Raw genomic sequence first — 27,286 nt, 5'->3', positions numbered from 1 at the left:
TTACCTTACCAGTAGTGCCTGAACACCTAACTAACAGGAAGTCTGGGGATGATGGATTCCAGAGGACACTGCAGAGTTTACCCACAATCTGTGCAATCCCTGGGCTGGACTAAAAGACGAGTTAGGGGACCAGCTGCTGGCCAGGGAGTGATTGCTCCAGCATGTCAGTCCTAAACATAATTACGGATGTTTAGGGCAAAGAGGAGGAGAAATTAACGCACCAGATTCCCATTTGCATGTCCAAGTGTAATACTGGTTGGTCATACTGGGTTGAATGTGGACAGACAGGACACTTTAGGGAGGCTGAGTCAGAGCAGCTGCAAGTGAAAAGTGCTTGCAGCAAACGGAGAGGCGGCATTTGACTTCCCACAGTCAGAGGTCTTGAAAAGAGTTTGGATCCCTCAGCCACACAAGGGACAAACACACTTAATGAATTTCAGTGCTGCTTGGCTCTTCCAGGCCACAGCAGCAGCAGGAAGTAGTGGATAGCCAGGAATTAATGTCACTGGTGACTTAATCCTTCTGAAAGGAAGTTGAATCCCTAAAACCAGATGTGTATACAGAGCTCCACTTTGCAGATCAACCTAAGTATGTGGGAAAATTACAATGCAAGTTTGCTAATATTTAGTTGGAGTTGCTTCAATGTTAAGCAGTTTATGTTTGTTGTTTGGTATCCAAGGTTTCCATGCCTGATTCATTTCCTTCCTTTCCTTTGGTTTCATTCCCTATGGGAATAAACACTTTTCCATATTTTTTTTTCTTTTTTCCTCGTTAAAGAAAAATCCTTGACTTCCTGATGCGTAATAGCTTAGAAATTCTAGGGATCATCCTTAGTCATTTTCTTGGCCACAGGGTGGCAGCACCAAGGGTCAAGCCCGGGGGTCCCTATTTCAAGGGGTTCACCAGGACCTGGAGGGAGGAATAAGGAGCACCAAACCCTCTGATGAGCCACAGATGCAACTGTAGGACTCTCAATACCTCCTTTTACTTTTTGTTTGGAGTCTCAATTCTTAAGCAGAGTGCAAATTCTGATTTCAGGTTTGTTAACAAATGGCATCTCTGACAGGTTGCTACAAGACCTCAGTGCCCCAAATCAATGATGATGTTAACTTTTGCTGAAAGTGGCAGGAAATAAGTATTCAAGTGAAAGATAGGACTTTTTTCAAGCTGTCAAGGAGGAAAGCAAATAGGATGCAGCAGCTAATCAACTAGGAGAATGAGTTTTCCAAATTCGCTCCAGAATTTGCTACAGAACAGTGAATAAGTGAATACCAGGAACAAGTCTTTCAAATATATTTCAGGTATGAAGGATGAGGAGAAAAAAATAATTTTCATTACATTTAGATAAGATGATACATTTTACTTAAAAAATTATCTTATTGTTCTCAGTTGAGAACAGCTGAAGTTACCCTTCTCTAAGACATAATGCTATTTTTATTGAGTGATGTATTGGTATTAAAATGATTAGTATTAAAATAATGTATTTTAAGTATAGTGATTTTAGAATTATGATTAAAAATGTAACTGAACTACTGTATGTCTTATAAAATATCCTATAAAATTTCAAATGCACAATATATCTGTATTTTGGAGAACTTTGGCTTACATGAGATGTTATTTAGACCAATGAAGTACAACTTTACTTTTGTTCCTCTGAAGAAATACTTTCATATTGTAAAGAAAGTATTTATTCTAAAATATGGCCAATATTGTTCCATCAAATGACTCATGTATTATCTATTAAGGGAAAATATTAAGTGGTTCTTTGTTTGCTCAAACAAGCCAGGGTTCTCTTTTTTTTAGGCTTGCCTTTGGACAACTAAAGGATGACAAACCCCATTTATTGAATATTTAAATACTGCTGAAAATGTGTTTTGCTTGCATTTATTATGATTCTTCTGTTCTTTTTTCTAGCAAGAATTACATCCTGAGTTTTATTAGTGTCTAATGAGTGGGAATCCTGGTGAGAACAAGTTAAAGATCCCTTTAAATGCCCTGCAAATATTCACTTGAATCCTATTTTATGTAGTGTGCCTGCTGGCAGGAGTGATTTATAACTGATTTATAAGGGAAAAGACTAATGCATTTAAATAGAAGCACCAAAAGCCACAACTCTGCCACAATGTGCAGAACGTGCAGAACCGTATCCTGTATGTTACGTTATCTCAGATACCTTCATTTAAGCAGACTCAGTCAAATTCTCTAAGCTATGAATTATGAAAGACATAATTCTTCAGAAATCAAGCTATTCTCACAGAATATTGATGGCTTTTCATCATTATGATTGTAAATGGCAGTTTCACAACTTAGAGAGCAACCATGTTTTCGCATAAACTATTTAAACACTGTCATCATGACTTTTACAGCAAAATAAGCTGCGTTGCTACTCATGTTCTCCTGAACTCATAATCTCCTGAACATAGAAGAGGCAGTTTTATCCTTTGTCCATCTATGAATGTAATCTTTTTAGTTTGACACATGAACTGCATGTCTGTGTTAACATTATTTCTTTAAAGCAAGCACCCTACTCCACCCTAAGTGTTACACCAGGAAAAAATAGTTGAGCGTACTGTGGGAGAAAGTACTGTATGCAAAGATGTCTTCCTCAAAACACTAAGGAATATCTCTAATCACACTAATAAATTGTCCACTGAAGAAAATAGATAAAGTGGAAAAGAAGTGTGTGAACTCCACTGGGACAGGTACAACAGACTGATGTGTTGTTTGAGATTGGTTCAGGAGACAATTATGTCTGAAGAAACCTAATTTGGCATTTTTTCAGTGGGTGGACAATTTAATACTATTTTTGTGGCATATGAAAAATGCCAATACGCGATATACCTACATATCTCTCATGGTGGATTCTGAGATAGAAACTTAGGTCAAAGTAGAGTGTGGCATACATAAAACAACTTAATGGAGTGGGCATGTTCAAATACTTATTTTTGTAGGGAAAAAATGCTATGCACAATTCTTCCCTGAAGTGATTTGTACTAGTATGAAAATGCATTTATTTTCCATATTATTAATTTTTCAGTTTTATGGTCATTTCAGCATGGAAATTCCTGTAGCTCAGCTTACAGTTTTGAAATGGAAAATGGAGGGTGAAGAAAAACTATGAAGATGTGGATTTAGATCTGTGAATTTGCACTAAATAATATAATGTGGGGTTTGACCCAGAATAATTACAGAAATGAGTAGATAATTGTCAATAATGGGCTCAGTTGTAAAGAGTTTTGTGATGCCCTTTTTCCAACAAATGGGTAGACATGGCTGAATCTTGCTGTAATAGAGTTACAAGTGACTGTAAGTACTGCAGGGGTCTGGCTCTGGTTTAACCATTCTTTTTCAGGCTGTTAAACCTTTCTCCATGTTGCAACAGTGGATCTTGAATCAACCTATTTATTCATCCAGATTGCATCTGAAAAACGGGACATCCAACACAGTGATTATTGTGCTTGTGAAACAACTGAAAAAAAACATGTAAAATTCAACAGAGTATATGTGTCAGAAACATGGCCTTGAAGTTAAATTTTTTTCACTGCCAGCTGCTTTATAAAACAGTTTTTATTCACATATGTTGTAATTCTTTATTGTGTGAATTCTTTATTTATTTAATGCTTTTTATTTATAAATATAATCTGGAATATTGTACTGATTCCTTTTGTGTCCACTGTGATAGTAAACTGAATTAATGGAAATAATGTTGCAGGTGCTTTGTCATTCATTCATGTTAAAGTAGAAAAAAATGCATTTATATTCAAAACCGATGTGAAGAACTAAAATGAAATTAATCTTCCTGACATCCTAGATCAGGCTAGAAAGCTAGAATCAAGTTTAAATTGGGCTTATGATGAGATTAGGCCTTCTGTAGCCTTATTGTTGTAAGTACATAAGGAAAGAAATTTATATGCAGTATTTTAGCATCTGTTGGCCTGCCACTCTTAAAAACAGGTTTTACAGTCAAAATTATGGAATACGTATTTTCAAAGTCCTTTTCTTGTCAGTAGTGTCCAAATCTGAATGACCATGTCATTGTATTTAGATTCTAGCAATACACTCCTATTTAAAAATATCCACCCTTATCTTTTTAAATAATGTGCTATTGTTTTTAGTTTCCTGTTTCCTTTTGATCTAAGTTCATTGTTTAGAACTTGCTTCGTTTTATATTTACTCTGGTAAGGTAGATCTTTGAGAACTTTCTATTTCTTCACCAAAGTCTTTCTTTTACAACTGGGAGACCCCAAGTGACCAGTACCTTTCTTCAGTCAGGATGAATACCTTCCATTTCTTCTGCAGTTGCTGGCCATTTGTTTGTATAGTTAATCTCCTATTATTCATCTTGTGTGAACCACTTTTATAACAACAATACCATTGCTTTTGTAAAAGTGTACTTAGTGGAGTGCACTGGTGGCTGTGTAACCAAATGGTAGGAATTCACTGAACACAATAATATTTAATAAATGAAATCCTAACTTAAATACAGCTAGTGCTAGCATACTAGCATACACTAGCATTCTTGCATAGTGTGTAAGTTAGTATATGCTATTGTTGTAATGCAGGAAGTTAGCAATTATTTTAATGTGCTTGGTTATATTTCACACCAGTATATTATTTCTAAACATATCATTATGATATGCAGGTGATAACTACTTCTGTGTTACTCTGTAGTCTGCAAATCACCAAACTTTGATTTGTCTGCGTCTTAAAAAGTTGGAAAGAGAAATACAACTAAACCATCAGAAAAAGGTAAGAATTAGAATCTGATGAATCATAGAATCATAGAATATCTTGAGTTGAAAGAGACCCATAAGGATCATTGAGGCTAACTCCCTGCTCCTTGCAGGACTACCTAAAGCTAAACTAACCTAAGAGCGTTGTCCAGACACTTACTTGAACTCTGACAGGCTTGGTGCCGTGACCACTTCCCTGGGCAGCCTGTTCCAATGACCGACCGCCCTCTCAGTGAAGAACCTTTTCCTAATGTCCAATCTGAACTTCCCCTGACACAGCTTCATTCCATCTCCTCATGTCCTATCACTGGTCACCAGATAGGGGAGATCAGCACCTCCCCTCCACTGCCCACCTTAAGGACATTGTAGACTGCAATGAGCTCACCCCTCAGACTTCTCTTCTCCAAGCTGGGAAGGGTCAAGACAACAAAAATGAAAGGACAAGAAAACAAAAATGAAATTAACTAACAACATCATTGATTGCACATTGCATTTTCAGTCCAGCATTTTGAGTTTCATTACTGTTTTGAACTCAGAACTTACTGAAGAATAAATCTTTTTTATAGACACTGACATTCATTGTTAATCCATTTCTAAACTGGGATTTCTGCTTCTCTCATCCCCTCACTTCTCAACATTTAGCTGGTCTTCAGCTCGTTTTACTCCTTCATCACTGTTAAGTTTTGGCCTATGGATTCTTGGCTGCCTTCTGTGATCCTAAGCTAACACCCAAATGGGATATACATGAGTAAATACTGGGAAACTTAGGTATTTTGCAGGCTGTAAAACTACCAGGTAGTACTCAGTGTTGCACGTGAGAAATGATGTCAGGGCAAGACTTTACATCTCTCTTAATTCCTTTGAGCTGATAGGCTCTACAGTGTATTAAAAATGCAAACTTGTCGTGGTTTAACCCCAGCCAGCAACTAAACACCATGCAGCCACCCAGTCACTCCCCCCCACCCAGTGGGATGGGGGAGAAAATCAGGAAAAGAAGCAAAACCCGTGGGTTGAAATAAGAACGGTTTAATAGAACAGAAAAGAAGAAACTAATAATGATAATGATAACACTAATAAAAGGACAACAGTAGTAATGAAAGGATTGGAATGTACAAATGATGCGCAGTGCAATTGCTCACCACCCACTGACCAACACCCAGCTAGTCCCCAAGCAGCGATTCCCTGCCCCCCCTTCCCAGTTCCTATACTAGATGGGACGTCACATGGTATGGAATACACCGTTGGCCTCTTTGGGTCAGGTGCCCTGGCTGTGTCCTGTGCCAACTTCTTGTGCCCCTCCAGCTTTCTCACTGGCTGAGCATGAGAAGCTGAAAAATCCTTGACTTTAGACTAAACACTACTTAGCAACAACTGAAAACATCAGTGTGTTATCAACTTCTTTTCCCGATTTTCTCCACCATCCCACTGGGTGGGGGGGAGTGAGTGAGCGGCTGCGTGGTGTTTAGTTGCTGGCTGGGGTTAAACCACGACACTTGAGTAAGTAGGAGAGTTCTGGATTTCTGCCTGAATCTAGGTGGAAGCTTTTGAAATTATTTCTGTAAGACTATTGACCTTTCTTTTTGGACTGGTACATGAAGCATAAGTGCAGCTGGCACTTTAATTTCCTCCTTTTGGCTACAAAGTAAAACCAGTATAAAATCATGAGGGCAGGAGACAAGGAAGTGTCAGCCTGGGTAGAGAAAAGCAAAGTTCTTAGATCCTTCAGCACCCCTGAAGGTAGAATCCAGAGAGGAAGGGAGCTGGAGAAGTGCAAGGATGGAAGATTTAGTGGAAGAGAGGCACCCCGTGGCAATAAAAATGGAAGTAAAAAAAGAGAAGTATCAAAGAGAAGACTAAAAGAAAGATCAGCACTGCTGGTTAAATTTTGTTACATGAAATGCAACGTGTTCGGTGTCCAAGAGGAAAATGAAGCAGGTAAGGATTCCTGTAGACAATGTATGCTGTAAGTTCTGAGAACACGCATAGTGCAGTCATTTTCCATCTCATTAGTTCCCATAAGATCCCGTACTTAATGTAAGCAGATTTTTATCATTGCTGACACCAGACTTTCCTAATAGATTTCAGACAGGACCCAGGTGCTGAAAATGGGAGGATGGTCATTTTATTCTTTGAGAGAAAGAAAAAGACAGAGAGTCTGCTAGAAAGAATGCAAGGATTTTGTTTCCTTAACACACATTTTGAAAGACTTCATAAAAAGGAAAGTGAAAAAGTCAGAGGTTATTCATATTTATTTAAACTGTATTTAGTATTTCCTACTCTCTTTGACTATACCACTGCATAAATTATTTTCTTTTTCAAAACACACCATGGTCTTTGAAGACCATTTCTTACCTCACATATTTGTGTAACTTTTCAGGGCTAGATTCTTAAAAGGACTTAAAATAGGTCTAAAAATACAACTGCTATTCTCCTCATCTTAGTGCAACATCTAGTTCCATAAAATTCTTCCTCAGTTGCTGCCCATTCCTGCAAAGACACAAAATTGGGCATCCCAGTTTTCAATCTTGATGTCATTAAAGTACCTGAAGGCTTAATGGTGCCATGCAGTACATCTCAGCACAGGCTCAGGTTCTGCACAAAACAGTATGAGGAGATGGTATGCCACCTGCCACCTCACCTAGCCAGTAGCTCCCAGGGAAGCTCCTGATCATGGCAACACAATAGGCAGAAGAGTTTGAGAGCTGAGAGACATTTTGATTGAGTTCAGTCAATGCCATGTTCTTTGTAAAGGATATTTTCCCTGTCTCATCTCCCATCTTACTTCAATTGGTTTTCCCAATTCTTGTTTTGTCATGGCAGTATAGTCTATGAATCTACTGCCGTCTTCAATACATTTTGTCTCTCAACCCCTCAGCAGTTTGTCTAGCTCCTGTGCAAACAAAAGCCCTGTTCTCTCAGGTTTTGAGACAGGCTAGGACAAGGTTTTAAACTGAAAGAGGGTAGATTTAGATTAGCTATAGGGAAGAAATTTTTTACAATGAGGGTGGTGAGACCCTGGAACAGATTGCCCAGAGAAGTTGTGGATGCACCATCATTGGAAGTGTTCAAGGTCAGGCTGGATGGGGTTTTGAGCAACCTAATCTAGTGAAAGGTGTCCCTGCCCCATGGCGGGGGGGGTTTGGACAAGATGATCTTTAAAGGTCCCTTCCAACCCAAACCAGTCTGTGATTCCATGATTCTAAGTTACAATAAAACCCAGTATTTAGGTTAGCTGCTTCTCCCAGGAGGAGAGCATCAGTTTTGTGACATATGTATTCCTCTGAAAGAGAAGATTCTTCCCAGATAAAAGTCTCTTACATCTCAGGCAGTTGGCAGCTGTCTAAAATGAGCTTATTGCTAAGTTTTAGGAAAAAAATAATGCTGGCCATGAATAGGCCTCATATGCTTCTGTGCAATAAACATATCCTCAGTGATCAGGTATTTACAGAGTGGTGCATCATAGTTGCAATAGTGTATTGGTTCGATACACTTTTATGCAGGTGAACAGTTTTTTAAAAAAGTGGCTGAATTGTTTGAATTTTCAATAGAATATTAAGGATGGATTTTAGCTGGGGTTTTTATTGCTGACTGTGTGACATGTCAGCAAGATCACAAGCTGTCTATATGTTCTCGGTACAGATCTATAAATATGGGAACTCTGTCAGGTGTGAATATGTCATGCCAACATCACTGAATCTTCCCACATTTAATGTATTTGTGCTATTACCAAGTCAAGATGGATGGAGTAGGGAATCTCTACTTGGAGATAGTTGAAAGTCCACACAAACATGGAAGGAAATGAATGAAGGTATTGGGCTATGAATACATTTTCAGAACATTTCATTTAGCAAGTTTCAGAACAAACTGGATTCTCATCAGTCATGTTCTGTTGCTTTTAAATCAGCAAGGACTCAAAAGAACATTAGATTAAATATTCCCTAGAAACATTTCTAGATGCTGGAACTTAACTGAATATATCATGCTCCTAGTGGCCCTTGAGACAGTTCTGCTCAGTTAATACTCTCCAGACAATTTTAAGGCATAGTTCAGGAGTTAGTATGGGCCAGAACAGCAGGGTTGTGTTTCAAACAGATATTTTGCATGTCTACAAGTTTTGTATGAGAAAAAAAAAAAATTACCATAATTTGATAGAAAATAAATGTGGGATCATTGGAGACACTTGTTAGAATATTTCAATATGGGGATGACTGTGGAGGATCCAACTGCCTGAAATCAGTACCCATCACTACAGACTAAAAATATTAGTTTGGAAATGTTGCTAGCCAAAAATATAATCTGTTGAAGGTAAAATGTTATATAGAAAAATGTTTATTTCAGCAAAAATATTTTCTATTTTTAAAAAAGTTTTATAATTCTTATTTTCTTTCCAAGCCAAAAAAAAAAAAATCACACTTTTTTCAATTCCTGATATGAAGCAAAATTTCAAGTCCCAAGTAGACATTTGTCCTTCCATCTTATGTCTTAATTTAATTTGAAATTTCATTTGAAATACTGAGTCAAATATTGAAATGTTGCTTTAAAGTAATGAAATGTTTAATTTCAGTGAATTCTGAAAAATCATTTCAGACCATATTTGCATCTGCAAAATGTCTATCTATTTCAATTTTGTCCTAATTTGAAAGAACAATTTTTGTGCTATTGAAAATTTCCAAAGGGCAAAAACGCCCTTGTATAACCTGGTCAACCTTTTGTTATTTCCCCCTAACCCCACAGGTCTGTTTCTTTTTCATGAATTACAAGCCCAGAAGAGGTTTTCATGAAATTCAATTACTGAAGGCAAATCTGAGGTTTTGCTTGCACAAGCTTGATCTTGTAGTTCCAATAAACGTGATTTTTAGACTTCAAGGAAGACATTGTTGGGCTCAGCACAGCAGGAACTAGACTTTAAGAAAAACCTCATTCCTATTTAGGCACTTAAATAGCTGATGGATTTTCAGAAAAATTCAGCTCTTATTATGATACTGATGGTCAAATTTTTAAGAGAGAAGTGAGATAGAGGTTTAACAAGCATGTCTGGCTGTAACAAAAGAACTTCCTATTAAAACCAATAATAGTTGCTTTCGTTCCAAAAATGTACCTTATAGGTAGCCTTGAAGGGATTCAGACAAGCTCCCAGCTGAAAAGTGAATCATTAAACATGAAATACTAGAATAGAGCTGAATAAGCAACCAAAATATGTGCTTAGCAGCAGAGATGTCTGGAATTTTATTGGGGTTTTTTTTACTTCTCTTTCTCTCTGCTGCATCTGTCTGTGATGGGAGATGAGATGACAAATTGTTACAGAAACACACAATCAGAGCAGGGTAACATGCAGGCAAAATCTCAGCTTCCTCCTCTCTCTACCCCAGTGCTGGCCACACAGCCACCTCAGCTGTGGTCACTGGGTGAGTAATTGAAAGATGGCAGAGGGTACAGATGCTGGAAACCCCGCAAGAATGGGAAATATGAGGGCTAGCATTTCTTCCTCTGTGTGTGTATGTTTACATACAGAAAGGGCGTACTCTTTCTTATAGTGATCTTTCTGTCTTTTATCATTGGCCCTGTAATTAATTTTGTGGGCAACACATCACTTTATAACATATCATTTGCACTTCCACATTTAGTGGCATTTCCTAGCACTTTTTGCAGATCCTGCTTAGCTCATATTTTTTTCGTCCATTCTCTTTCTCTGCCTTCCTCCTTCCCTCAAAGGGTACAGCCCTCTTCTGTATTAGCACAGCTCTTCACCCTTCTTGGACAAAGCCAATTGCATTATTCTTGAAAATATTTGGCTCCGTGACTCTGCTTGTGTATTGCTTATTCAAGAAGATGCCCAAAGATTCAGCTACCACGTTATGTCTGGTACACAAAGAATAAACCTGTTCAGCAATGACATGGAAAACTTCTTGAGGAAATGTTGAGAATGGCTGTGCTATGGCTGGTTCAAGATGACAGGCAAAATAGGATGCAGCTTAGGGGCTGGGAAAAAACAGGAATTCCTTACCTTCTGCCCCACAAAAAGCCAACAATATTTATCAGTTCCAGCCTTCCAAAAGTCCTTGTATCCTTTGATTTCTCCTATTTACCTTTGTTAACCCCAGATTCTCCTACGGAGGCTTGCCAGTACTCTTCTTGCTCTTTGAATGTCACCTGAAAGTGAATACTGCTACCAAAGGATGTTTTCTGTATGAAAATTCAACCTGAGTGACGTTGCTGAGAAAGGTGGGTCAAACACTGGCTGCAACTGTGACTCATGTCTAAGAGCTACTAATTAAACACTCTAAAAATGGCAGACTAGTTTTGCTAGTTCATTGTGCTAATTTTTCAGATGGGCAGTGTCCTGACAAACTTCTCCCTTTCTTTCTCCTGTCATTTCAATAGATGGAATAGTTCCACAATAGCAGATGAAGAGTGACACTGAATCTTATTATCTCATTTTAGTTGTTAGTCAGGTAGCAGAAATGAAGGTGCCAGGACACAAACTATTGGTAAGTAGACCAGAAGAATGTCAGGCATCAGTGGACTACTTTCTGCCCCTATTGCAAAACCTTGGAGATTGTAGAAATTACTGTAGACTTACCTGTGTGATGTCCTGGAATGTGCTCTAATAAATGCTTGTTTCCTCTCTAGGATGAGCCCAGAATACTCATAAAGAAAAAAAACCCAAAACAAAGCAAAACACAAAGCTTTACATCAAAAGCAGCAACTCTGTATGCTGATTTAGTGAAAAATGGAACAGGAAGCTAAGAAATATATATAATTTCATAGTTTAAAAGTCATTATGGTTTTGCTGAAAAGGAGTAAACATTCATCAGTTTGAAAGGGTGGCTGATTGCCTAAATTGTAAGTATAAGCTTTCCTCCAGCCTTCAGATGCTTAAAATTTCAATAGCATACGTTGCTGCAAAGTTTTGTTAAATTAGCCATTCTGGATACCAGCTTCTCAACCAAGAGGAAAATCTGTGCTGTAAACTTACTTTGGAATAGTTCAGATACCTGAAGACCTGTTCAAACCTTTAGCAGACTGTATTTATAGAAGGGATGGGCAAATACTCAGTTTGCAAAGAGATGTGATTATTTCTGCTCACCTGTTTCTTACTTCCCTTTGACACAGAGTAGTTAGTCACTTCATATAAAGTAGTTGTGTTTGTTTTATAATTAAGTGGGGGGGATAGTAGGAGGGTAGTTAGTACGCATGTACGTACGTATGTACATACATACGTACTACCCCAGACAGGAGTGGAAGTGTTTACCTGACTGCTCTTCAGGAAGAAATGAGGGGACAGTGACAACCAGCTAGAACTGTGGTGAACACCTTGGAATGGGAACATTTCCAGCCAGCAGAGTTAACCTCAGAAGAAGATGTCAGGCGAGGGTTTCATATTCTTTTGCATGAGAAAATAAGTACACATCTGTGTAGCAGCCCAATTTCACCAGGTCAGTTCTACCTATGAATTTGCAGGCAGATTTTTGTGCTTGTGTGGAACACCAGTAAAAAAAAAAACTGAGTCTGCAGCACAGCTCATAGGGTCAGATCCAAAATCTGTAAAATATGATCAAGTGCTTTGGGATGGAGGTTAGACATGAAACACTCATGTTATTCATGATATACTTTTACCTCACAAGAGTTTCAATTATTGTCAGTGCTCTTCATAAATCTGAAACATCTGATTGAAACAAACAGGAATATTTGCCCTTTGGACATTTTCTTCAGCTTTTATTTTCTTTCTGATTAATGTGCTCAGACACCTGTACAACTTCTTCACCTTCTGAAGTCTTTTTATTCTCAGAAATGGACATTGCTGACTGCATAGGTGAGATGCTGATTGTGAACTCTTTATGCAGTGCGTTGCATTTACACTTTGATCACCAGGTCTGTCATTTCCAAAGGCAGATACTTGTGATGTCAAAAGCGATGGCAAGGACTTATTGGCAATGCCTGCATCAAGCTTACAGTGTAAGACAAGTGGACAGATTTTTGTCAATTGCTGCAACCAGTTTGGCAAAGATAAATTACATGGTTTTGCTGAATTACCTTTGCTTCACTAAGCAATACCCCTTTTACTGAATTTTTCATGATAAACAAAATAATGTGTCTTTAATTTTTTATTATTTTCCCGTTCTTTCTTTTTCCTTCTTGATTTTGTAAAGCAGCTGCTCAGATTATAAACTATCTATCCATACAATGGCCTTTCATGCTTCCCCAAGGTTTAAGCACTTTTTATATCTGCTCTTCGTTGTCCTCTGCTTGGCCTGCCTTAAACTGGACCCCTAGGGAACAAGTGCTGCATAGTATTCCATGGCTTATCATATATCTCCTTTAGGACTTCATTTTATATTTCTCTCCAGCATGGAACAGTAATAGATTCTGTAAATCTCCTTTTATAATGTCTTCTATTTATTACACACATCTAATGGAGCTGCATGTCATACTTCAGTTACTTCGCTGTGCATGTTTAATAACCTGCTATATATCAGAGAACAAACATTAGTCCAAGAGCCTTTGCTCTTCACCAGTGTGGCTAGTTACATTAGTAAGGCTGAAGATGCTTCTGTATGTGAGCGCATGTTCAAAATTGGACATGTATGATAAATATTACTGTGTTAATAAAAACCCTGAGTGTCCCAGCATTCTTTTTTGTCTGTAGCTGTTTTTAACAATGGAACAAACCTTTCTTAGATTGTGTTTCTTGGAAAAGGGCAGTTTTGTGAGCAGTTCGAGGTAAGAACTGTAGTATTTATCAAAAGTCCACATTCTCAATTGCGATTTAATGAGAAAAGAAACCTCATATAAGAGAGTAAGTGAGAGGGCATGTAGAAATTCATAGTCTTCCAGATAATTAACTTAGCCAGACATAACCATTCCCCCTTTTCCCCTTCTTAGTTGTATTACACACACACACACACACATACACACACTCTATGGCTTAATTTAGTAGCTTTCTGTGTGAATATGCAACAGGAATTAAGATTACATGAGCAACATACATATTTCAGTGAGCTATAATTTCCACTACGTTTGTAATGTTTCCTATTCCTCTTCAAGCAAACATACTGGCACTTCATTTCATATATAGTAGATCACAAAGAGCTCTCTCCTATCCTGCCCAGTGTCCTTCTGGCACTATTTCTGTAGTATTATTCAGGAGACATGTTGCTCCTGTGCTCCGAACTCAGTAAAAGGTTTGTCTATTTGTTTGGCAATTAATAAAACTTGAAAAATGTCTATAAACTGCCAAATTCACACTCTTATTATCTGTTCCTGTCAGAGCTTATTTAATATGAGAAAGATTCAGCAGGACAGAATAAGAAACATTTGAGGAAAGAAAAGGACAAAACCCTCCATAAATTTTAGCCTTGCAGATAATAGCCATTCTTGCCTCCTTTGAAGAATATTTCATTTATTTTTATTGTTATTTTATATATTTTAAACTTCATCAAACACTTGAAACTGGATTTTGGTTTATGAGTGTGAGCTTCTGTTGGGTAACATTCAAAATAAGGGATGTAACAAAAATCTGAAGTACTGATGTCTCATCATGGTGGAGAGTATTATGCCTTCAGATCTACATTACCAAGAAATATAGTATTCCAAAATATGTTTTGGAAATAATACAATACATAAAAATGAATAAATACACATACACCCTGCAAACATTTTGTGCCACTGAATGAACTTTACAGATTGTTTTTATGCTTGATAGATATTAGATTAGATATTCCTAAGTGTTCTTAATTGTGTGTAAATTGCACCTTTTTCTGTCATCTTTCATTTTAATAACAATTACTGTAAAGCTGAATAATGTCTGTTGTGCAATTTCTTAATGCAAAAAATCATTCCCAGTAGAATGAAACATTATAAACTGTGCAAAAATAACATCTCTGTTTTTCTTTGGCTCTCAGTTTGATTACACTGCATTGCAAAGTAAATGCTATTGTAGGTAAGTTACTGCTTTTAGCCCGGCTTTCTAAGGAAACAAGCTTCATGAGCACATTATCTGCATGAGTACAAAAGTCTTTCTGCTAGCCCCTCATAATAGTGAAAGACACTGGCCCATTTCATCTAGATATAACACAGAGAGAGATTATCTTCCTATACACTAACAAAAAAAAGAGAGAGAGAAAAAAAGAGGTAGTCAAATAGAGAAGAGAGACCCCAGAGAAAACTACAAACTTAACTTATTAAACTGAATACAATGTGTGCAGGAGTGATGCAGTGGAAACCAGAATGTATTAGTTCCATTGAATATGGAATTGTTTTTTTCCTTTAGCCAAACTAGCAGTTCACATTCCTATAAAACTGCCCAAGCTGTCATGATGTATAAAGATTCTCCTGCAGAAATTGGAAAAACACTGTACGCAGCAACCATATTGACTGCTGTGAACACAGCAGGTATGCAGATACTTGAAGAAAGTTTCATTCTTGTGAAATTGTTAGACTACCTAGTCCCAGCATTTTAGGTTTGGTGCATGATAAAAATCTCAACAGGTTTCCAGCTCCAAAATTTTTTCGAATTATAACTTTTTGTAAATGTGATATTTTTCTTTTCTTTTCTTTTTTTTTTTTTTTTAGATCCATAGCTCCAATGTAATTAATATTCAATAAAGAAAGTTCTTAAGAAGGAGAAACAAATTTTAGACATTTTAATAATTCACTGTTCTCTGCTGTGTTCTGAAAAAACATATCAGACTTTTTGGAAAGCACTGTACCTAACAAGAACTCAGTGATTGTTCCTCAGAAAGTAAAGACTTTTATTCAAAGTAATTTTATGAATGTGATAAAAGACTTTAGGCAATCTAGTATGGCAGAAGGATCATTTATTTCTGAAGTATTAGCAATAAAATTTAGCCAAGAACATAACACATATTGGGGGTACAGTAGTACATAGTATTAGCAGCATTGCATAAGGGTCTAAAATAGACTAGAATAGAATATTTCAGTTGGAAGGGACCTACAATGACCATCTAGTCCAACACCTGACCAATTCAGGGCTGACCAAAAGTTAAAACATGTTATTAAGGACATTGTCCAAATGCCTCTTAAACACTGACAAGCTTGGGGCATTGACCACCTTTGTAGGAAGTCTGTTCCAGTGTTTGACCACCCTCTCGGTAAAGAAATGCTTCCTAATGCCAAGTTTGAACCTCCTCTGGTGCAGCTTTGAGCCATTCCCAGGCATCCTGTCACTGGATCCCAGGAGAAGAGCTCAGCACCTCCCTCTCCACTTCCCCTCCTCAGGAAGCTGTAGAGAGCAATGGGGTTGCCCCTCAGCCTCCTTTTCTCCAAACTAGACAAACCGGAAGTCCTCAGCTGCTCCTCACAGGACATGCCTTCCAGCCCTGCCACCAGCTTGGTTGTCCTCCTCTGGACGCATTCAAGTACCTGAACATTGTTTTTAAATTGTGGTGCCCAGAACTGCACACAGTATTCATATTCAAGGTGGGGCTGCACCAACTCTAAATAAAGTGGGATAATCACCTCTTTTGACCGGCTGGTTATGCTGTGTTTGATGCACCCCACAATGCAGAGGTTTGCCCCTCTGGGCTGCCAGGGCACACTGCTGACTCATATTGAGCTTACCATCAACCAGCACCCCCAGATCCCTTTCTGCAGGGCTACTCTCCAGCCACTCCTCTCCCAATTTATACTTGTGCCCAGCGTTACTCCATCACAGGTGCACAATCCAGCATTCAGACTTGTTAAATTTCATCCCATTAATCATTGCCCAATGCTCCAATCTGTCTTGATCCCTCTGCAAGGCCTCCTGTCGCTCGAGATGGCCACCTGCACGTCCCGGTTTAGTATCATCAGCAAACTTACTAATGGTGCTTTCAACTCCTGCCTCCAGATCATTGATAAAAATATTGAACAGAACCGGCCCTAGAACTGAGCCCTGAGGAGCACTGCTGGTGGCTGGCTGCCTTCCAGATGTAGCCCCATTCACTACAACCTTTTAAATTCTGCCCTTCAGCCAGTTCATCACCCAGCACACCATGTACCTGCTCATCTCACAGTTGGACAACTCATGCAGAAGGATGCTGTGAGGGACAGTATCAAAAGCCTTACGAAAATCCAGAAAACCAACATCCACCACCTTCCCTTCATCCACTAGTGGGTGACCTTATCCTAGAAGAATACTAGATTAGCTAAACAGGACTTTCCCTTTGTCAACCCACGTTGACTGTGCCTGAGATTGCATTGGCCTTTAAATGCCTTTCAGCAGCACCCAGTATGATGTTTCCCATAATTTTTCCAGGTACTGAGGTTAGACTAACAGGTCTGTAGTTTCTTGGGTCTTCCCTCAAGTCCTCCTTGTAAATTGGAATAATGTTGGCTATCTTCCAGTCAGTGGGAACCTCCCCAGACTCCCAAGACCTTTGTTAGATGATTGAGCGGGGTCCTGCTATAACATCTGCTAGCTCCTTCAGTATTCTGGGATGAATCCCACCAGGCCCCATGGACTTATGAACATTCAACTGATGCAACTGATCCATTGCAATTTCTGTGACCACAAATGGAAAGTCATTGTTCCTGCAGTCCTGGTCCTCCAACTCAGGACCAGGCAGCCCAAGGACTATCAGAATTGTTGAAGACTGAGGCAAAAAAAAGCATTGAATGCCTCCTCTTTATCTTCATCCCTATTTGTCAGGTGACCGTCTTCAACAAATATTGGTCCAATGTTTTATTTAGACCTCCTTTTGCTATTACAGTACTTAAAAAAGCTCTTGTTGTCTGACACAACACTAGCCAGTTTCAACTCTAGGTCAAGTTTGGCCTTTCAAGCCTTCCCCCTGCATATGTAAACCAGGGCTCTGTAATCTTCCTGTGAAGCCTGACCTGTCTTCCAGAGATTGCACAATTTCTTTTTCTGCCTGAGTTCCAAAAGGAGTTCCCTGTTCAGCCAAGTTGGTCTCCTGCCCCACTTGCCTGACTTTTGAGACAATGGAATTGCCTGCTTCTGTGCTTTTAAAAGGTGGTTCTTAAAAACTGACCAGCACTCATGGACTCCTAAGCCCTCAAAAGCAGATTCCCAGGGGACTGTGCTAACTAGCTACTTCAGTAGCTTCCCCCTCCCCAAGAAGCCAAGATAGGAAGTGGAACATCATACACAGAACATGGGTTATTACTTTGAAGTGATTCAGCTGTGATGGTACAACAGGAAATGGAGATCACTGCAACCAAAGGAATCAAGTCTCAGAGTGGCTGCCTTCAAATCCCAACACTCAGACTAGAGACCATACCCAGCATCTAATGTTTATTTTATGGCTGGACTTGATTTTCTTCCCTTTTCCTTTTCAGTCATGCTTTTTTCCTGTGGTTCTAGCTTTTTATGTAGATACTTCATTTTTTTCTGAAGCAGTAAGTGATAGAGGTTCTGTCACTCTCCTGATGCATTTTTCCAGTGCTAGCTGGCACTTCTAGGAAATGGCAGCTGATTTCCTAGTTCATTTTGCCTAATTTCACTTTCCAACCACTTCGTCTTACTATGACTTTCTCTGAAAGACTAAAAAGCTCCAAGAATCAATGGTCTTTTCCATGTCTGACATACTCACCAAGTTACTTCTAAACCCTTTTTTACAGAAACTGAGTAGACTGAACTTTAATACCCTACTTTTTTTTCCCCAATTCTTGTATTATTTTTGCAGTTCTTTTTTTGAACTCTTTTTGGTGTTTCTACTTCATCTGGAAATGTAGATGCCAGAAGTGGAAACAATGTCCTAGCAGAAGTCTGTTCACACAGGCAAAAGCATGTTTCTCCATTTTCTTATTACAGAGAGCTCATGTTGAGTCCATTACCTCTGATGATCCACTGGTTTCCAAAGAAATCTCTCACCCTAGTTATATAGTCTTTTATTTGTGCTCTAGATATATATTACCTTTAGCTGTATTAAATCCATTTAGTCTGTCTGGGACCATTTAACCAATGGTTAATGGTTTGAACATTCAGAACATTGTAACATTATTATTATTAACAGAATGCAGTCTCTCTACTACAGTGGGTGATGACTGTTTTTTAAAATGCTTTAACTATCTCCTATTTCACCATCTGTGTATATGATTATGTGAAAAAAATCAGTGTTGAATGAATTGGTAATAGAAGAAATTCTAGTTAAACAATTCTTGTTAAACATTTATAGTAGATTACTGGAAAATGATAATGATTTTCATCTTCATTTTCATGGGGACCAGCTTATCCAACATAAAGCAGAATGGACAAGGGAAGAAAAAGTAGTCAGATCTAGCAGATCCATTAAAGGACAAAAGGGGAAAACCAAGTCCTGATAAAGATACAAGGCTTCGCTTACACCTTGATTTTTCAGATTCATGGTGGTGACTCAGGAGACTAATTTTCCTTTGCAAACATGGCTGATGAACACAACTTGGGCTGCTTTCTGGCACTCAAGCACTGCACAGCCTGCATCCTTAAACCTAAACATATTTTACCTCCTAAACAGCATAGCAAGCTGTCTATTGGAATCAGGTTTGAGTCCTAACTCCTAAACTGGGTCTGAGAATTTTCTAAAAGACAGTTTCTGGTCCCCTAAAACTGCCTGTGATCATTTTAACATTGTGACAGAATAGCTTGTTAAGTTTTAGTACTTGAATACTACCTGGCACTGCTTAATTTACAGCATAGACTAAGTACCGTTGAAAGTCCTAATACCATCTCAATAAGGCAATGGGTAGTGTGTAGGAGCCAACACCTGCTACTCTTTGGATATTACCTCCAAACACTGGCTATCAAAAGCTTGCTGCCATGAGCTTACATCCTCACAGAGCACAGTTTGAGAGAAATTGGCCCTGCTTGGAGGAAGAAAGGATTTGTCATTACTCCTCTCATCCAACATTGCCCTCAGAGCTGACCCTACTGTAGTCAGGGCCTGGGCTAGAGATGTCCTGAGGCCTCTTCCAGCCTGAATTATCTGTCCTGTGATGCTATGGCCCTTTGATCCTAAAGCTCAGTGTAGCTTATTTTCCAGAGACTCATAGCATAAGGCACCATGGGTGCAGATGCGGAAGTATGATAAAGCCACCACAGCAGTGCTTACATCTAAAAACACATCTTTTTTTACCTCTTTACTTCCCAACTTGTTTTACAGCTATTCAATGTGTCGGTTCTTCTTCTGCTAATTGAGACTGTACTGACATTAATGTGTTCATTGTGTTTGCCTGCCTTATTTTATTAATGCGTTACTAAAAAAAAACCCGCCAAAACCAAAAACCAAGGCTGAACTTCTAGGACATACACTGTTTCTACTGCCATGTAATGAATGTGAATAAACAGAAAGCAACTTGTTTTTTTTCTGTAAGATAGTCTTCAAATGTTTTCCTTTAATAATTTGCTGGATAACTACCGCTAGGTTTATAGTTGCATAAATCTAATTAGTCATGGACATTTACCAGCCAATGATTTTCACTTCACTTGCTCTGCATACATATCTACCCTATATAACTTTTATGTTGTCTAATACAGTCTAAGTGATTTTTAGTTTTGACAATATTTAAGTTTTACTGCAAGGAAGTATAAATAAAGTGTAGCTCAATTTAAGTTGTCAAACGAAGCCTACATCACATTTGTCTAGCTTTGTATGACAGAAGGCCACTCCAAAGTTCAGTTTGCATGGATTAAATGGATGTGTCCTGAACTGGAGTTTAAATAGGAAACTAAATTACATTCCATTAAGTTACAGCACAGCCACTGTACAAGTGACCGAAGAAAATGAAGCTAATATGGCTAGGCAGACATTCTTTAAGTAAAAATACAGTTAAGTCTGTTCTTCACAACTGCTATGAAAAATATTTGGTATATTGTGTTTATATTTTCTCTAGGAATTTTGGGGAAAGAGGTTTGTTTTGTTTTGTTTTTTCTTTGCTAAAAACAATAAAAAGAAGTTGATAAAATCTATCCATTACTGCAAAACAGAGAAAAATAGGCAGTCACAGAAGCAGAATGGGTGGAGTTGGTCAGAATTTTTTTGCATAAACATGAGTTCTTTAGTAAATGCCAAAATCAGAAGCAGAATAGCTTTGATAAATGCAAATCATAACACAGGTTGAGTTTCCTGTCTATTTGGATAATAGGCTGTTTCTAGGTGGAAACAAGGAATATGAACTTGACCAAAAAGCCAAGAGAAAGCCAGCACAGGGAATTTAAATGGAGAGTGGCATAATTAGATGGGTTTTACAATTATTTTGCATTAAATGTTTAATTATTTTTTATAGCATTGACATTTTAGTTTATGAACAATTAACACAATATTTTCTTACTTAGACTTCTGATTATAAAGCAAAAAATGTCTATTTTTAATGGATGTAATAAGTTAGCAAAGGACATATGCTGTTTGCTGGTGCACAGTGTAATCTCTATAAATTGTTATTGATATAATCAATATAGTGAAGTAATAGGATGACAGAAAAAGGTTGTTTCCTAAGAGAATTAGAGCACAATTTGAATTATGCAATTTTCTCCTGCTAAGAGCAAGGTTACACAGAGAAATTGAAGTTTCTAAAATAAACTGTTAGGGTCTGTTGCCATCCTCTCCTAGCCATTTGATATACTCAAAGGCAGCCCAAAAACCTGTCTAAACCCTCAGTTATTCCATATCTACAAGACATTACTGAGACATGTTACATGCTCTTTCCCATCGACTCTTGATTGATTTTGTGTGTTTTGTTTAGTTTTATGGTTTATGCTACTATATCAAAGAGTTCAAAATATTAAGCTGGCCATTTCATTTTAGTTAAAGTATTACTGGTTATTTTATAGATGTCTTAGGAAGCATCATTTACTCATATAAAAAAGAACTTACTGAAAATATGAAAAGACAGCACTGTGTCATGCATGACCTTCCTGTGACAACATTTTAGAATACAAATTTCATGATGCCTATGAATATCAGTAACATTATAAGTATCCAGTTGTTTTAAATGCTTTACAGAAGACATGTTCAAGTTGAAACTAATGTAATAAATACCAACATTTCTGCATTTCTGCAAGTGTAATTTTTTATACTCTTCCATACAGGTAACAAATGTTTCAGCATAGAATGGACACTCTTAACTTTTTGTCACTTAAAGCCATGGGGATACTGAGAATATAAAGTACTTTAAGATATCAGCCTTAGAAAAAGGTTATATTGAGGAAATATGGGAAATATACATTGAATGTATTAAGGGCTTGATTACAAATAGTTAAGCATACAGTCTGGATGTACACAGAAGTGATTCCAGTGTATTTATTAAGTAACACCAAGTAAGGATAGCAGTAGTGATAAGGATAGTTGTATAATATTCCAAATATTTATGTGGCTATCTGGTTCTGCTGCTGTTTATCCAAGCCTTAAACAGTTTGTAAACTGGAGACCTCCAGCTGTGCAAGACTAAACATGTTTATTCTGCTCTAAAGCCATCTTTTCTGTAAGTATCTGGGCAATTAAAAGGAGCAATTATTCAGAGAAATAAAGCTACTAACAGCAAAATATTAATGCTAATAGGAAGAAAGTTCTGCCAAGTTAATCAAGAGGATTATTCCAGGTATTAGACCCTGAGCATTACCTTGAACAGATATATTGCAAAGCACTCAACATTACTTTTATGAAAATAAAAATAAGCTTAGATTAGGTACTTATTAAAATCCTAAACTGCTGACTTCTTGAAGCATTTGACTGTGGTGGTTTCCTAAAAAATTTTTATTCCAATAAAATCCCCATTTACCCAGGATAAATGTCACACATATGAAACTACGAGACAGAAACCGTTTTCTTTCTGAACAATGAAAAAAGTGATACATGAAGAAAAAGTTGTATTCTGTTTGATCTAGCTTCATGCCTTATGGACAGAAAAAAATCTGGTAGGGACTGGACCACATCAACTTTTCAAGAAGGAATTAGTTAAAGAACTGCCTGTCAAAACTGAACAGAAGCAGCTCATTCGGATTTCAACAAAGCCCTTCTCACAAGCTGAAACCATGAGAGGCAAAGACTAAGCGTTGGATTTCTCATCTGGCCACTAAGAAATACTACATATTTGATACAACCAGGACTTATCAGAGATGAACATCTTACTAATCTCTCATGAATTTCTCTAGAAGACCATAATAGTATTGGAACAAAACTACAACTGAAATACTACTCTCAACTAACACTGCACTGAAGTGTGCACCTGTTTCAAGAAAGTCTTTGTAAACTGTCAAACACTGGGAAATTTCTAGATGAAATTCTAGTCTATCCTCCTGCCTGCAGAACATTTAATATGTGTTTTTTCTTTTAGACAGGTTACAATTTCCACATTGTAAAAAAACCCCAAACCTCTCAAATATATGTATCTTTTAGATGCCCACAAAGGCTTTCATATGAATAAGAAGCTGGAAGTGCTGAAGCTGTTTGTTTGAGAAAGTGAGAGATATGGGTCATGTCTAAGTGATGGGGTTTTTTCTTTTTTAGGATATTTTTGCAGTTGTTGGACTCTGTTTATGATAGTTCTAAAACTCCATGGGAACTCAGCTTTGGTTCTATTTTTGGTTACATTTTTTAGATATAAACATAGCCATCTCTTGATGAGCCTGCAATGTCAGATTTCATAGCTTTATAGAAGAAATGCACCCAATTCTTGTAGGAATTCTAAAGAGAATCAGAGGTGAGGTCTTCCACAGTGGTTCAACCTGCCTTCCTCTGACACTTTTTCTGCTCTATGGTCTCAGTCCAGTTTCACTCATTGTCTTTCATGCAGCCGTGTCTTTGGAAGATCAGATGCTCTTTAAGATAGCTGCATAGTATTGGAGCACATCATGGCTCAAGATTTTTTCTCCATGTGCCTCTCTACCATGTCATTGTTTTACCGCCCAGTAAGAGAAAGTGGTTTTGAACAGTCTTTTATCCATTTTATATGCAGAATATCCAGGTGTATATTGAGTACTCAGGTTTGTATAGCTGCTCCTATAGGAACTTAGATTATTTAATTTTAAAATTTAATCATTTTCCTGGGATTTGTGAAGGAGCTTAAGCTGTGACTGCATCATCAGATCGATGGCATAGGGTGGCAAAATCAAAGATACACATTTGTCTGAAGCGGGAACTTAAAAATTCCCAACTCTCTGCCATACAACCTGAAGATCAGAAGTCCTGGGAGACTAGCAGAGTTGTTGGTTCCCAGAGCTCCTTTGATTGTTTTCAAACAAAATTTGTTTGGAATCTACTTTTTGGAAAATTTTTAAAAAATAGACAGGATGCAATATTATTTATCATTATACCCAGAATAAAGTAGTCATTCTTCAGAGTTTCTTACAGAAACATACCCTCCAATCAATGTCTATAAAGTCATAAATATAATGGAAATTTACAGACAACAGTTGTTCACCACTTACCATAACCCCCCTAAATTAAGATATCAGACTTCAAAGGAAGTCATTTTCTAGCAGCATAAAATTAAAATTGATTGCCACGCATTTTGCCACAGGACGTTGTGCCTGAAAAACATATGGACGTAACAAATTTGGGAAGCAGAAGTCCATTGATATGGGTTAACCGTGGGAACAGAAAAGCCACAGCAGAATTTCCAACTGAGGAACTTTCTGAATTTTGCTTTTCAGGGCCAAAGAAAATTTTCCGTGTACTTGCCTGTTTCTACCTTCTTTCTCTACAGATCCAGTAGTTACCAGTGTCTGAGATGGCATACCTGAGCAGAAGCAACTTTGGTCTTCTTTTCTCAAGGTTAGGCTGTCCCAGAAATGATAGTTTCACTGTGAATGGGAAGGAGACCATTTGCTGGAAGGAGACCATTTGCGGGAAATAGCAAGAAACTTGGAACTCAGATTTTGTTGCAAGATCATCTCTTTTCATTGTAAAAGCATGAAGAAATCTTAGCATGCTTTGAGATCTATTATAACTGCTCAGCTTTACAGAGCTGTTTAACACAGTTATGCCTGTGCTTAAAGCACATCCTTAAATGTCTTGTTAACGGCCAGGAGCAAATATAACAAGAAACTCCAGTTTTCATGATCCATAAGCTTTAGTTCAGGTCAAAATAGATTTCTTTACCATCTAGTAAGAAATAAAATAATGGAATAGTTATTGAAATACAAAAAAGATTAAAATCATTGTGTTGAAAAGAATGAGGTGCTTACTTTTTCCTGGGAATATAATATGTATATGTTTCTAATTACGGGCTAAACTTTCAAAGACTTTACCTATCAGGTGTTAGTCCAGTAATTCTACACCTGCACCCATATTTACTGCATTAGAATAAGAATATATGTTTAAATATAATGATGTGCTTCATTTGTGTTAGGTAAGCATGAAAACTATTATAATATAAATTATCAGGTGTATCATCCTTCACATATACTGATACTGCAGTTGCTAAAATATTGTTTCAATTTGGTTTTGGTTTTTAAATTTGTTTCAAATAAAGAGCTTCAGTTTTGGTGTTTGAACTGAAACAGTTAAAACAATTTTCCGTCTGAAACAGGGTTTTCCATTTTTTCTATACAACAAGGAAAATAAAGAATAAATTACTTCATTAAATATAAAAAAAAAACAGAAAACATTTAAATAATTATCAGTGTTTTATTTGTAACCTTTCATAAAGGTTGTGAAGAAACATATTAGTACAGAGGATATTACAGCAATTCTTCATGCAATGATGGGCTTTCATTAAAATATAATTGATTTCAGTAACCTTTACACTCCTCAGATCAAAAGCAATGGTATGTAAGAGGTTAGGGTCCAGTACCTGCACAGGTCCAAAAGAAAAGGTTTTATTATTATTTAAAAAATACATTAAAATGACAAATTATTGTACATCCCCCCCCCAAAAAAACCAAACCCAAACCAAACAACAAAAGCCAGTTGGCTTCTACACTTTGAATGGCACAAATTTTTAAAAATTAGTCTGGCTGTTTTTTCAATATCTGAGGGCATTTCTGGCACATCTTGAAGATATACACACAAAATACAATAGGAGCCTAAATTAGACATAGCAGCAAGTGAGCAGTAATCAAATGGAAAATGGTACTTTGGCAACAAACCTATCTTAATCACACAGCACCTTCCACAAATTATTCAGTTCATTGCACAAATGGAGTGTATTAAACTTTCTCATTTTATCTTGCTTGGGGTAATTATAAAGAATGTACAGTCTGAAAACTAATTAAAGGAAAAGTCTAAACAACAGCAAAGGCTAATGAATTTTAAGCAGCATTCACAGATAAGTGGTGGGGGAATTTTTAAAATTTTTTATTTAATACATGTGGACACTGAATACTTGCTTAAATGATATCTTCTTGGTCCCAGACCAAAAATAGGATCTATATCCTGTGATACAGAAACACCTATAAATCACAGCAGTTCACTTGTGTTGATTTTTCCTTATCAGCTCTATGATTAATATCAGCAGTGACAATACTGGCAAGCACCTGAGCAGTACCAGTGGGGCTTACTGTATCGATGGTACTGCAGCCACGCACCAGTCACATCTTCTCCTCCAATCCTGATCTTAGATCCAGGATTCCTGAACCCATGGTCTGACACATCAGGTGTCCAAGCTGGTTCTCTGAGACACCCTCCTTGGATAAAGCCAAAGGGTCAGGGCTTGGGTTGTTTTGATTACAAAATATTGTCAGGGTAAAACCTGGTGCTTTCCCACATGGTCATGTTTTGCACCTTGTTCTACAGAGGGTTAAATGTTCATCACTCATGTAGAGAACACCATAGCAGCTGCAGCTAGAAACTGCCTGAGAGAGAGAAATCAGGGATCCGATCCTTATGACAGAAGTGAGAGCAAAGAAATATTGCCAGCTGGTTTTGTGCAGCATTTTACATACTCAATGCATACAATTTACATTATCACCTCCTTTAAGAAAAACAACAACAAAAGAAATCAAAATGTTTCCATGCATTTTACTGGTATGAAATACTTACGACAAAGATATTTTCTATGCAAGCTATTTTTACGTATTCCAATAATGTTGTATATATACAAATTTAAAAGATTTTAAAATTAAAACTTAAAACTCCAATAGTATTTCTTTGATGCTTTTATGACATGACCAAAATTATTTTCCTTTAAGGTGCAAAGATGGGGTTTTTTGTTTTAATTTTAGTGTCTTTTAACTTGGACTAGGGAAGAGATTATATATATATATATATGACATGTCTCAGTCATGTAATGTAAATAAGGAATAACAGAGGGTTTAGACAAGTTTTTGGAGCTTCCTTTGAGCAAATCAAATGACTAGGAGAGGATGACAACAAACTAGTAATGGTTTATTTTCAAAACTTCTATGTCTCTGTGTCATCTTGCTCCTAGCAGGAGTGCACTTTTGAAGCAAAACTACTAACTGTCCCCATTTAACATGCTTTAGTTCATATCGCTGAATGGCAAGATTAAAACAAGACAGAAGATGCATTCTGGGAATACACCTATCAGGCTCCAGCCACTGATGGTCATTCAGTCCTTGGAACCAGAGTGGAGCTACTCTGAGGTAAACCCCTGAAATACATGTGTTATGGACAGTGGGGCCTCAGTGTCAATTTTTTTCTCTACAAATGCACTCG

General features: G+C 37.5%; 1 protein-coding gene across 3 annotated transcripts in view; it reads left to right on the top strand.

Annotated features, from left to right (window-relative positions):
* Window positions 1-24,817, top strand: part of FAM174A (family with sequence similarity 174 member A) — a 53,849-nt gene extending 29,032 nt beyond the window's left edge. Inside the window, exon 4 of one of the 3 annotated variants that reach the window (XR_008233385.1) lies at window positions 1,067-1,135. Coding sequence is in view for 2 of the 3 variants with exons in the window: in XM_052776196.1 (XP_052632156.1) it covers window positions 24,375-24,411 (37 nt within the window). In the remaining variant the exon portion in view is untranslated. Of the gene's footprint in view, window positions 1-1,066; window positions 3,596-24,374 lie in introns of those variants that run through there. The other 2 variants (XM_052776196.1, XM_052776197.1) reach the window with 2 other exon arrangements.
* The last annotated feature ends 2,469 nt before the right edge of the window (window positions 24,818-27,286 follow it).

This window comes from Harpia harpyja, chromosome Z (genome assembly GCF_026419915.1).
Source record: "Harpia harpyja isolate bHarHar1 chromosome Z, bHarHar1 primary haplotype, whole genome shotgun sequence".
NCBI lineage: Eukaryota > Metazoa > Chordata > Aves > Accipitriformes > Accipitridae > Harpia > Harpia harpyja.
The sequence above is the reverse complement of the archived record's forward strand: the minus strand, read 5'-3'. Positions and strand labels throughout refer to the sequence as shown.